Source organism: Oryzias melastigma, linkage group LG6 (genome assembly GCF_002922805.2).
Source record: "Oryzias melastigma strain HK-1 linkage group LG6, ASM292280v2, whole genome shotgun sequence".
In the NCBI taxonomy this organism is placed as follows: domain Eukaryota; kingdom Metazoa; phylum Chordata; class Actinopteri; order Beloniformes; family Adrianichthyidae; genus Oryzias; species Oryzias melastigma.
Window position 1 is genome coordinate 11,223,252 of NC_050517.1, and position 11,793 is coordinate 11,235,044.

General features: G+C 36.0%; 1 protein-coding gene across 1 annotated transcript in view; it reads left to right on the forward strand.

The window, feature by feature from the left end:
* LOC112152437 (protein phosphatase 1H) overlaps positions 1-11,793 on the forward strand; it is a 45,841-nt gene that overhangs the window by 14,926 nt on the left and 19,122 nt on the right. The window contains exons 4-6 of the mRNA XM_024282026.2: positions 8,865-8,977; positions 9,126-9,210; positions 9,380-9,498. Of these exons, the coding sequence (XP_024137794.1) occupies positions 8,865-8,977; positions 9,126-9,210; positions 9,380-9,498 (317 nt within the window). The remainder of the gene's footprint in view (positions 1-8,864; positions 8,978-9,125; positions 9,211-9,379; positions 9,499-11,793) is intronic.

Consider the following 11,793-nt stretch of genomic DNA (forward strand, 5'->3'; position numbering starts at 1 on the left):
GTATCTTAGGATCCCGTCTTTCAGAAAAGCATGTTAGCCACAAGAAAAATCCACGATGGTGACCATTCCTAAAGATGGCGGCCACATACTCCATTGTTACAACTGTTACAAAAATATTCTTTAATCTTGGATTTTCTTGTGGTTAACAAGCTTCTCTGAAAGAGGGGATCCTAAGTTACATCCATGCCAAATTTGGTGCTCGTACCACAAAATGGAGGATTATTTTAATCAGTGGCTCCACTAAAGCTTCTGTTTGGAGCTTTACCACTTGGAGCTGGTGTGGGTGAAAACTCTTGCAACGGAATTCAGTTTATTTATAAAATGTTGGCATCTTGTTTTGACAATTTCTTAATTTTTGTCAATAATTATACTAATATATTTGCTCAAATATTGGGGGCCAAGTGGAGGGGCAAAGCCCCCTTAATTCCCCCATTGCTCCGGCCCTGTGGGGAAATGAAGAACTGGAAAACCAAAAACTTTGAAGAGATACATTATGAGTAAACAAGAAAGAGATGGACAAAAAAAATCTGGTTCAGGACTAAATCTGTGCTGTGAAATAGCAGACAGCAGTTAGACAGAACTTCTTGTTCTAACAGCTGGTCCAAGTCATAAAAATAGATGTTGGAGCAGCAACAAGAAGAGAACAGGATGAATAAATACCTGCTTAGAATCCCTGGAAAGGTGCGTGTGTGTAACACCTTCTTGCTTTTTTCTTTCTTACAAATGTATTCAAAATGTTTCTGATACTGAAATGTTAAAAAACTATTTCCAGAAGAACTTTGTTTTGAGATGTGACGCCTGAGTTCCAGGACAGAACCTCAGGATTGTAGAGTTGGGGTTTTGGTTCATCATTAAAGGTTTTTACCCTAAGAGAGTCTGCCCTGCAGTTGAACTGAGTAGTGGAGGAACACTGTGCACTTTGTGCTGATTGTGAAACATTAGACCAATTCTTTCCCCTCAAGAGAAAACTGTGGATGTTCGTGCGAGTTCTGAGGAGATGGAGAAGGCTCATGACTGTGTTCCTCCGTGTATTCTGCCTGATATGCTTTTGGAGGATCGGGTGTTGCTAGAGGCTGACCTCCTGCTGACAAAAGCAACGATTCTGACTGTTTTATTTCTGAACTGTGCTATCAAAGATCCAGTGCAAATGTTTTTGAGACTCCTAAAGACCGTCCAGTTGGGTCAGCACTGGATGGAGTGTTTGTTCTATGCAGATGATGCGGTCTTGTCATCTTTAGTCCTGCAGATTCTTTTTGAATGACAAAGAAATGTTGAAAACCTTCAGTTTGGAATGCTTGCAGTGAAACGACTTAAGCGGACTAAGCTGCATGGAATGCCATGAACCTCCAATAACTTGGTTCAGGATTACAATCGACATGTAGAGACTAAGAAAAAAAAAGAATAAAATCAAATATTGAAAGGCACCTTCACCTTCTCACTACACCTCCTCAGGGAAGACGTCTTAGATCTTCATCAGGATTTCTACCTTTTTTGAAGCTCCTCTCTGCGGTTTTTTTTACACATCACTATCATTGACCCTCCTCCAGTTTCTCCTCTGCTGGTTGTTCTGGTTCATTTATATTGTTGTAGATATGGCTGCCACAAATTATTATTTTAATCGTCGACTAATCACCGATTATTTTTTTCCAATTAGTCAACTAATCAGATCATGAGCTGGATGTAAAGCACACATCTTAACCATCATTAGTTTAAACTAACTAAAAACGATATATGTATATATATATATAGCATTACCTGCGATAATGCTAGTGTGAACGCTGAGCTGAAGTTGGCCTCTGAAGATCCTAGTGATGATAGCAGAAGATGCTGAAATTGATGGCTAAAACTGCTTAAGTTGATAGCTGAAATTGTTAAACCTAATAGCTGAGATCACTGTAGCTAATAGCTGAAAACGCGGAAGCTGAAAGCCAGATAAAATATTAGTTAAATGCCAAATTAGCCTAAAAAATGATAATAACCCTAAGTTAGCCAAAACAGCTAGCATGTAGCTGAAATATTAGTCAAATTTCAAAGAGCAGCCTAAAAAGCTTAAAAAAACTAAATTAGCCAAAATAGCTAGCCTGCAGCTGAAATATTAGCCAAATAAAAAAAAAACAGCCCAAAAACCTAAAAAACAAAAAAACCTAAATTAGCCAAAATAGCTAGCATGCAGCTGAAATATTAGCTAAACTCCAAATTAGCCTAAAAAAGCTATAAAAAAGGCATAAATTTGCCAAAATCGATAGCATGTAGCTCATATATTAGCTAAATTTGAAAATAACCTAAACAGCAAAAAAAAAACAAAAAAAAAAACACCTAAATTAGCCTGAACAGCTCGAGTATAGATGAAATACTAGTTAAACTCCAAAATAGCCTAAGCTGCAAAAAAGCCTAAATTAGCCAAAATAGCTAGCATGCAGCTCATATATTAGCCAAGCACCAAAATAGCATAAACAGCAACAAAAAAAAGACAAAATTATCCAAAACAGCTAGCATGCAGCTGAAATATTAGCTAAACTCAAAATTAGCCTAAAAAAGCTTTAAAAAAGCTAAAATTTGCCAAAATTGCTAATGTAGCTCTTATATTAGCTAAATTTCAAAATAACCTAAACAGCAAAAAAGGCCCAAATTAGCCAAAACAGCTAGCGTGTAGCTGAAATATTAGCTAAACTCCAAAACAGCCTAAACAACCTTAATAAATGCCAGAATAGTCCAAAACGCTAGCAGAATGCCGATATAACTTTTAACTTTACTACACTGTGACTCCATATAATATAAATTAACGACTCATCAACTATTAAATTAGTCGTTCCCTACTTTGATAGTCGATTAGTCGACTAATCGTGTTCGTAGAGAAGCTGGGCTCAGCCTCAAGTGAACTAAAACCTGATTTAGACTGGTCCTTCTGCTGTGTGTCTCCAATACCACAAAAAAATAGAACATCCATTAATCAATCGTAATGTTTACATCCCCATTGTCTGCGCCTGACGTTTGTCCCTCTGCAGCGCAGAAATTCGCATCAATTTTTCAGAAAAAAGCCAGAGAAATGGATTTCAAAATAAATTTTATGTTGTACTATGAAAATAAAAACGTATAAAATTTTATTTAACACTGTGGAAAACACCAAGAAAGTTATGGAACAAATAATGTAACATCATCATTTATGACTCAAAGCCTGCATATTTGAAGAACTCGGTGAGGAAGGAGACGGGATTGCCAAAGTTTGGGATGAGCTACTGGACACGGGGGGTGGTGGCAGGACGAACCACTTCTCTGGAAGCCAGTGGGGAGTGGGGGCAAACAGGAGACGCGATGGTAACGATGTAAACTAACTGATGGTTGTGAGACGGACTCTGCACACAACACGAAGGAGACGCCCTGCAGATGGAGAAGCATAAATCTAGTTTTTATGAGGAGTTCTGAGATTTAGTCCACACCAAATCTCACCCCAACAACATAAAGAGACATAAAATGGATACAACTCAAAGAGTAAGTAGAAATAGAAATCAATGAATATAAAAAGAAGTAAACAGTAAAAAAAAAAAATGAAATTAGACTGTGTATATATTTGTATTTCGACTGTAAAGTTCTAACCTGGGAGGTTGATGTGGAAACCGGCCTCTAGTGGCCATTTGAGGAAGTGCAGCGCTTTATATTTTTTGTCCAATTCAGGGATAGAAAGATTGCAAATAGAAAATATATTTGTAGAAAATAATAAAAACACATCTTTATAGGTTGTTGGTTAAAAAAAGCCTTTTTTAAATGTAAAACTGCAGGCAGGAAGAGTGTTATGTGTTGTGCACAACAGCAGTTCTGGAGCAGTTGAGAGGATGAGCTCTTCTGTCTGCAGTGAGTCATTGTGGGGGTGGAAACGCTTGTTGATTATGGCGAGCAGCATTGAACCGCTCGGCTGGCAGATTATTGCCCAACAGAGGGCATTCTCCTCCACAAACTGGGAAAACATCTCACCGCTCCCACTGATATACCCGATCGCCCTCATTTTCAAATCTTCACATCATTATTTTTAATCCCACTTAAACTAAATGAATCTATTAGCCAAAAAACATCAAGGAATTAGAAGTCACCAGCTGTCAGTGCAGCAGGTGAACGCTGAAGGCATAAGTCACATAAGAGGCAGGAGGCGTAACACCCGCCGGATTCGGAGGTCAGCGGGGTCACCGCACTCACTTTCATTGATTATCGCTCGCTTGAAATTACATTTGCATGTCTTCCGTTGATTTTTAAGTCTATAAATATTCTTTTTAGCTGATTAGTGCCTACATCCCACCTGCTTCTAAGTGCAAATCAGAAAAAAAAGAAAAAAATAACCAAGATGTTGGCAGTTTTTGAAGAAGCAGAAGATACAACTAAAAGGGCCAGAATTTGAACAAAAGTGAAAGCGTCTAGAAGAACTGCAGCGTCTAACATGCATTAATAATTCAAGATTGATTGAATTTGATCAGATTTGTGCCTAGATTGCTTTAATAGTTTATTTAATCGATGTTTATGTGTACAGCCTTTAATTATCTTGCAGGAAAATAATCATTTCAAAAATGTTGTTGTAACTGAGAATACAATAATCTTTCTATGGGGAAAAATCCACATCATTTTCTTCAAGAAAATAGATGTTACACTTCTGAAGGTTCACCACTAGATGGCAGTGTGCATTAATTTTATACATGCACTCCTGCTGAGATGTTGCAGCCCAAAATAAGTGATGGCCTTGAGTTAATCAAAAATGAAATTCAGTAGTTTAAAGACATGTATGTATTTAAAATATAAAGATAATAATTAACCTTCAGCTGGATGAAATTTGGTGTCAATGTTAAATGTTAGAAAATGTGATTTTTATTAATTAAAGTTTTTTTTTGTATTATCCTGTCATTCAAACATATCTGTGGTTTACTCTCTGTATTTAGCAGCTCATCTCCACTCCGAGTGCCTCTCAGCTGATATTCTTTGATTTCTATTTTCTATGAATTATAGATTTTTTTTAAATTTAATTTCTTTAATCATTCTTTCATAGTTGACTTTTTTTTATTGCAGTAGAATTTTCTAAACTTCAATATTTTCCACATGAAACTACATTTTGCCATTCATGTCCTAATAAACACCCATCAGGTTTGGCATCTCAGTCTAAGAGGTTATATTTTTGTTTACTTGCTTTTTTAGGAAATTCCTTCTAAAAAAAATCATAGTTTTAGACTTTTTGTTAAGGTTCTTATAATCTAACAACATTAAAGATGTTTTCTTTTTAAGATCAACCGTGAGTTCTACAGTAATGTCTTTCTGTGGATGTTTTGGAGTTGGATAAACACTCATAAACAAGATGAATTACCTTTAAAAAAGCTAAAAACCGAAGCAATAAAACTATTTAGATGAAATAAAGTAACAATACAAACTAATTTCCTAAAATATGCATCAATGTTTGCCCTAATAAAGTCATTAAAATCATCACAAAAAGGATTTTTCAATAATCTCTAACATTTTATTGCAATTTGGAATATTTTAAATTGCAGTTTGGTTTTTTTATGGTTTATGATTTTGTAATTATGTTAATCTAAACTATCTTTTTATAGTACATTTTTTCTGTTAAAAAATGTACAACTATTTTTACAATTATTAAAAAATTTTCAATTTGAATTAACAGCCTTATTTGAAATTTTGATTTTTTTTGTCAGTTAATCTGCACTGTCTTAACCCGATTGGTATATTTAATAATACGTGTATTTAATATTGGCAAAGTGACAGTTATAATAGAAATAATTCTTTAATTTATTGAAAAAAATAGTTAAGGAAATGTGAAATTCTAAATTTATACGTTCATAATATTAATCAGCAGACCAACAGAATGTCATTTTTTATTAAGGGAAGATAAATCGGTTATTGGTTTTAGCATTTTTTTCTTTTTTTTAAACAAATTTTGAATTTACTAATTTATTCCTTTTGGGTTTCATTTACTTTTGCATTTTACTACAGCATACTTCCATAGATATATCTGAGAAAACAAATATTACCTGTAAATCCTCATTATTACTACACAGTGACCATCAGTGGTATTTATCAACTCTATCACAGAGGAGTCGGTTATTTCCAGGATTTTGCCTTAAGCTCTCACTTGGCTTCAAAAACAACTGGTGTGCTGCAGCTCTGGCTAATGACTTCAGAGATAATTAATTCAGTTAATTACTTGCCAGACTGTCCATCATCAAAGTGTCTCCTCTTCATATGTGTATATATTTAGCTCAGCTTCTTGTTCTTTCTGTTGCAGGAATGTGGTTTCCCACATTTTTCCTGCTATTAAAGTATGTTTTAATAATGCAAGAAATAGAAACACATTTTATTTTATTTTATTTATTAATTTCTCTATAGATTAATTAAAATGTCTCTTCTCAGCTAGAATTTATGACATTTTTCTTTATGATTTTTTTTTCTATATATTTAAAACAAAACATGAAAGCATTGCATAAATATATTTGCAGTTTAGTGTCACTTTCTTGGGAATATTGAGTTGAGTTGGATTCTTCCTGGCCGCGCTGCAGAGGATGTTTACGCCAACACGCTCCTGATTAAAAGCTCGCCTGCAGCGGGAGGCATTGTATACAGTGAGGAGAAAAAAACCAACTACAAATGGCTCACTCTGGAGTCATAATTCATCCAGCATGAAGGTGGCGTCCCCTAACCTCCACCCGGAGGAGTCGTGTTTGTCAGGAGTGTCTGCAGGAGTACCCATCAAATGAAGACATGAATGCACTTTCACCGGGATGAAGGTTGTCAGCGGCACAAGAGGCCAATTCCATTTAGTTCCAGTAAACATTCCTCACGGGAAAACGTGGCTTCCTGCAAATGTGTTTGTAAAAGATTTTTAGTCGCACTCGATGTGTTGATGTGATGGAGGCGATGAGGAGGTGGTTAAAAGGTCACAGAGCAGGAAAGGGTTAAAAGCCTTCCTGTTGTGATCTACGGTTTGTTGGAGCTTTGAATCATTTCCATGACAGGTTAATTATTCATCGAATGAATGAACTCATTTTCTTTTAACCGTTTTTGGTTTCATTAGCAGCGAATCAATCTAGGCTAATTAACTGCTGAGAAAACTTCCAAACGTTCTCCTCCTTTACCGTTTTATTTATTTAAAGGCCAGAGCTGAACTCCATGTACGAAGTGGCCACAAGAAAATGTGATATTGTGAGTTAAATAGGGCTGGGGATCGATAATCATTTCCAGAATCAAGAACCTGGATCGATTCTATTCATGATTTTTTAAATTCTTTCAATTCACTCAATTCAATTCGATTCAATTCAATTTTGAGTTTACACATTTAGAATAATATATATATGTTTTGAATATATTCATATCAATCTGATACAGTTCACATACTGTAAAATATATTGATGAAATTATAATAGAATTGTTAATATCATACAGTGTTACATGATTTTTTTAAAATGAAAAGTTCTAACAAAAATGTTCAGATCATTAACATTGTAAACATTGTTCTGCTTCTCCTGGAGGACGTTTCAGTTTGGCCACTAGGTGGAGCTCACGCTTTAGCAGTACACCTTTTTTTCAAAGAATGAGCACAAATCTGTGCTTTACACCAAAATAGTTACTTTCAAAAAACTTTTCCAATTTGCAAAATTAATGCGTCTGAGTATAAAAAGATGTTCATTTAGTCAGCAATGTTTGTTTAGATCGACCGAATGTTAGCATTAGCCGTCCTATAGGAAATCTCTAGCTAGCTGCCTTTAGCTTTATGTGCTAGCTTGATCCCCATTTTTGTAAAATGATAATTGATCTGGTTAGTTTAGATCGATTAATCAATTTTCTCAACTTTGCCTTAGAGGTAAAGTCATAAATTTATGAGTTTTTCTAGCGTGGCTCAGATAAAAACTTTGGTGTCTTTCCTCGTAAATGTATGACTTTTTTCTCATCAATTTTTGACCTTTTTAATGTAAAATTACAACTTTAAAACTCGAACATTTTACAAGTTATTTTTAGCATAACTCCGATAAACAGAGTCTCGGTGTCTTTTTCTCGTAAAGTTTTTTTTCTCATAAATTCCTTTTTTTTATAGTCGTAAATTTACACATTTTTAGCACAGCTCTGATAAAAAGACAACTTTAGTCTCTTTTTTTGTAATTTATAAATTTTTCTTCATGAACTTAAGACTTTTTAATTTACGTGTTTTAAAGAATAAATTTACCTTTTTTTTTAAGCACAACTCCGATAAACGGATAATTTAAGTGTCTTTTCTTGTGACTTGAAACATTTTTTTTCTCAAAAATTTATGACTTTTTACCTCTAAATTTATGTTTTTGAGTCGTAAATTTACAGGATTTAAAGTTAAAAATGTTCGACTTTGAAACACATAAATTCACAAGGTATTTGTTTTATCAAAACAAATACCTTTGTGACTTTTTTTCATGAATCCTTGTGTTTAAAATGTATAAACTTACGTTTTTTTTCTTTTTAGCACAGCTCTGATAAACAGACAACCTTGGTGTCTTTTCTTGTAAATGAATTTAGACATTTTTCCTCATAAATTTACGACTTTTTTTCTTGCAAATTTACGTGTTTTATTTTACAAGATTTAAAGTCGTGAATGTGCTACTTTAAAACATGTAAATTCATGAGACAAAAGTCATAAATTTATGTTTTTTTAAGTTGGCAATCCACAACTTTATTCTTGTAATTTAGCAGTTACAACTTCATTCTCAAAAATGTACATCTCTAAGGTCGTAATTATTGTTTTCTTTTTTGCTCCCATTCCTTCTGTTGTAAATAAAAATCGAAGTTCTTGACGCACATGGACACACGCTGATGTGCAGAGGTTTGGATCACGTTCTCCATAATGTGTTTTCCAGGACGTGCAGATCGAAAAGGACAAGGCCACATACGACATCTCGGGCGGCTGCACGGCGCTGATGGTTTTGTTCTTGCAAGGGAATCTGTACGTGGGGAACGCCGGCGACAGCAGGTGGGATTCAGACGCACGACACGCCTGCGCCATATGCGGGCGTCTCTCTTTTCTTTTGTTCTTTGTTTTTAACCTCCTCGTGCCCTCTTCCGTCCAACATGTGTCCCTCCTCTAAATAAACAGAGCTCTGTGTGCTCCTCTCCCTCAGAGCTATCATTATCCGGGCGGGGGAAGTCATTCCCGTGTCGGCAGAGTTCACACCGGAGTCAGAGAGGCAGCGGCTGCAGTTTCTAGTAAGGAAAAACCCTCCTCGGTTCTTGTCTAGCAAGCACAGCTGTCAGGTATTAGACCTGACCTCGCCTCCCGTTGACTCTGTCTTACAGCTTCATAGAGCATGGAGTTGGTTTTCTCTAAATTTCAATCATTTCTTCTTCATGTTTTTCTTTTCTTCCCAAATCAAAGGCCTACATGCAGCCCCACTTATTAGGGAATGAGTTTACACATCTGGAGTTTCCAAGGAGAGTGCAGAGGAAGGAAGTTGGGAAGAAGATGCTGTACCGGGACTTCACCATGTCGGGATGGTGGGTCAGCTATTGTTTCTGTGTGTGTCCCACTCTGATTGTCTTTTTATGTATCGTGAAAGCATTCCCAGTTGTATTTTTTAGCCAAAATCCCCAATAGTTTCTGCAGAGTGGCAGGAGTTCATTAGAAATTTGCTTCTGAGTTGGTGTGAAGTAAGAATTCCCCCATTTCCCATAATCCATCTGTTTAGTGATGCAACCAAAATAGTAAGCAATATTGGAGCCATCCAAGCAAACAGATTCCAGGTCAGACGAGGAAAACAAAGACGTACACGGATCTATTTGTCTGCAAGTGGATGCATCAGAATGGGGCGGAGCTTAAATGTCTTATTATATGTCTTCCATGATGAGAAAAATGTCACAAAAAGATGTTAAAAACACCAAAAACACATTTTTCATCTGAGTAGGATTTTAAATCCTTAAGTATTCTGGAAAAAAAAAGTTTTCAAGGGATATCATTCCAATTCAGTGTGCGTGCAGGAAGAAAAAAAAAAAAAAAAAAGAGTTCTTGAAGTTTCACTGTGGGAGGAAGGCCAGCAAAACTCCTTGGCACATTTTCTCAGTCTGAGAAGGATTTTCTGTGCAAAGACGCTCGCTTATCAGAATACCAAAGGGGTTTGGGAAGAAAAAATGTAAATCTATCCTCAGACTTGCAAAAATTGTTGATAGAAGAAGTCATGGATGAATCGTATAAACAAGTGCTTTCTGTGCTGGGTATTTCAGGGTTGTTGGCAGGTCCTGTGGAAAAATGAGAGTTCAAAGAATGCTTTTCTGAAAGAAGCATGTGGTATCTCTAAAATCCTGATTTAATGCTTTCAACCCCATGATAATTATAAGATTGTGAAAATATGGACCCTTTTCAGCTTTTGTACCTGCACTTGTAAAATCTTCAGAAAAAAAGTAATGCCATCACATTTGTCAAAAATTCAACACCTATAAATACTTGCTAAAGAAAACATGTTTACTTGTGTCGAAACAAAGCCCCTGACTGATGTTTCCAAATTCAAAACTATCCGGGAAGTTGCAGTTCCTCAAATGACCACTAGAGGCTGGTGTCAGACGGGGACGCGTTCTGACCGAGTCCCAAGTTCAGAAGTCTTATTTTATATATTTAAAAGGTGTTTATCGCCTGGTGTCAAAAACCGTTTGTGATTTTTTTTTTTTTTAATTGCTGTGTTTTCTATTTATCTCTCCATGCTTGTGTGGATTTTTTTTGTAGTTCACTCTGGTTTCCCCCCATAGTCCAAAAACATGCTTCATGGATTTATTTGTGATTCTAGAAGTGTCCCTTTGGTTAGAATGTGAGTGTGTGGCCCTGTGATGAACTGGTGAACCACCCAGGGTGTACCCTTCCTTCACCCAAGAGTCACTGGTATAGGCTCCAGCAACCCTGTGACACCCAAAAGGCACTAACCAGGTTTAGAAAATCCATGACAACTGCTGTTTAGACTTTTTAATTAGCTAATTTTGTCCCGAAAGGAGAGTACTGTTTTGTCAATCTTTCTTTGTTACAGCGCTTTTGAATTTGACACTTGCCACACTCAAAAACTCACCAAAATTTGTATGCACATAGTACCCAGTTAAAAAAAAATCATAATCTACTAACGAAACCAGAACACCTGTCAGGTATATTTGTCTGAAATGTTAACATTTTCACAAAATATAGTGATCTTGATGACATTTCCCACACATACTGCCAGCTTAAGGATACAGCCACAACGCAAGTTTCGTTTACCTTTGATCTTAAAAAGAGGCTGCCATCTTGAATATTTAAAAAAAATCTCCTTTAGCACCTTCTACAAATTTTTACTGGAGATTTCAAGCTATCCCCTCCTAACTCATTGAGCTCGATTGGGGAAACTATCTTTGAAAAAAATGTTGTAATTGGAAGTTTTAAATTTTGAACTGCATTACCATAGAGAGCTCGCTAATGTGGCGTTCCCCTGTTGCTCGTACATTTTTTATCGTAACATTTTGTGAAAATTCAATGCAGAACGAAACTATATAACACAATGTAAGCCTATTAGAAATGTGGGCGTGGTTAACAAAAAAAACCTCAGTTGCTAAAGAAATCTGAAAATCTACTTTTGCCAATTCTTCTAAAAATGACATCGACCTGTTCGTTAACTCCGGGCAACCAAAAAATGAAATGGTTGCTATGGAGTCAAACTAACAGAAAAGCTGCCATTTTGAAAAAAGCTGAGCAGCTGTGACCAGACTGACAGTGGTCAGGAGGGGGTAGTAAGGTGGAGGATGGGTAGTGAGGTGGAGGATGGGTAATTAGGTGGGGGTTGG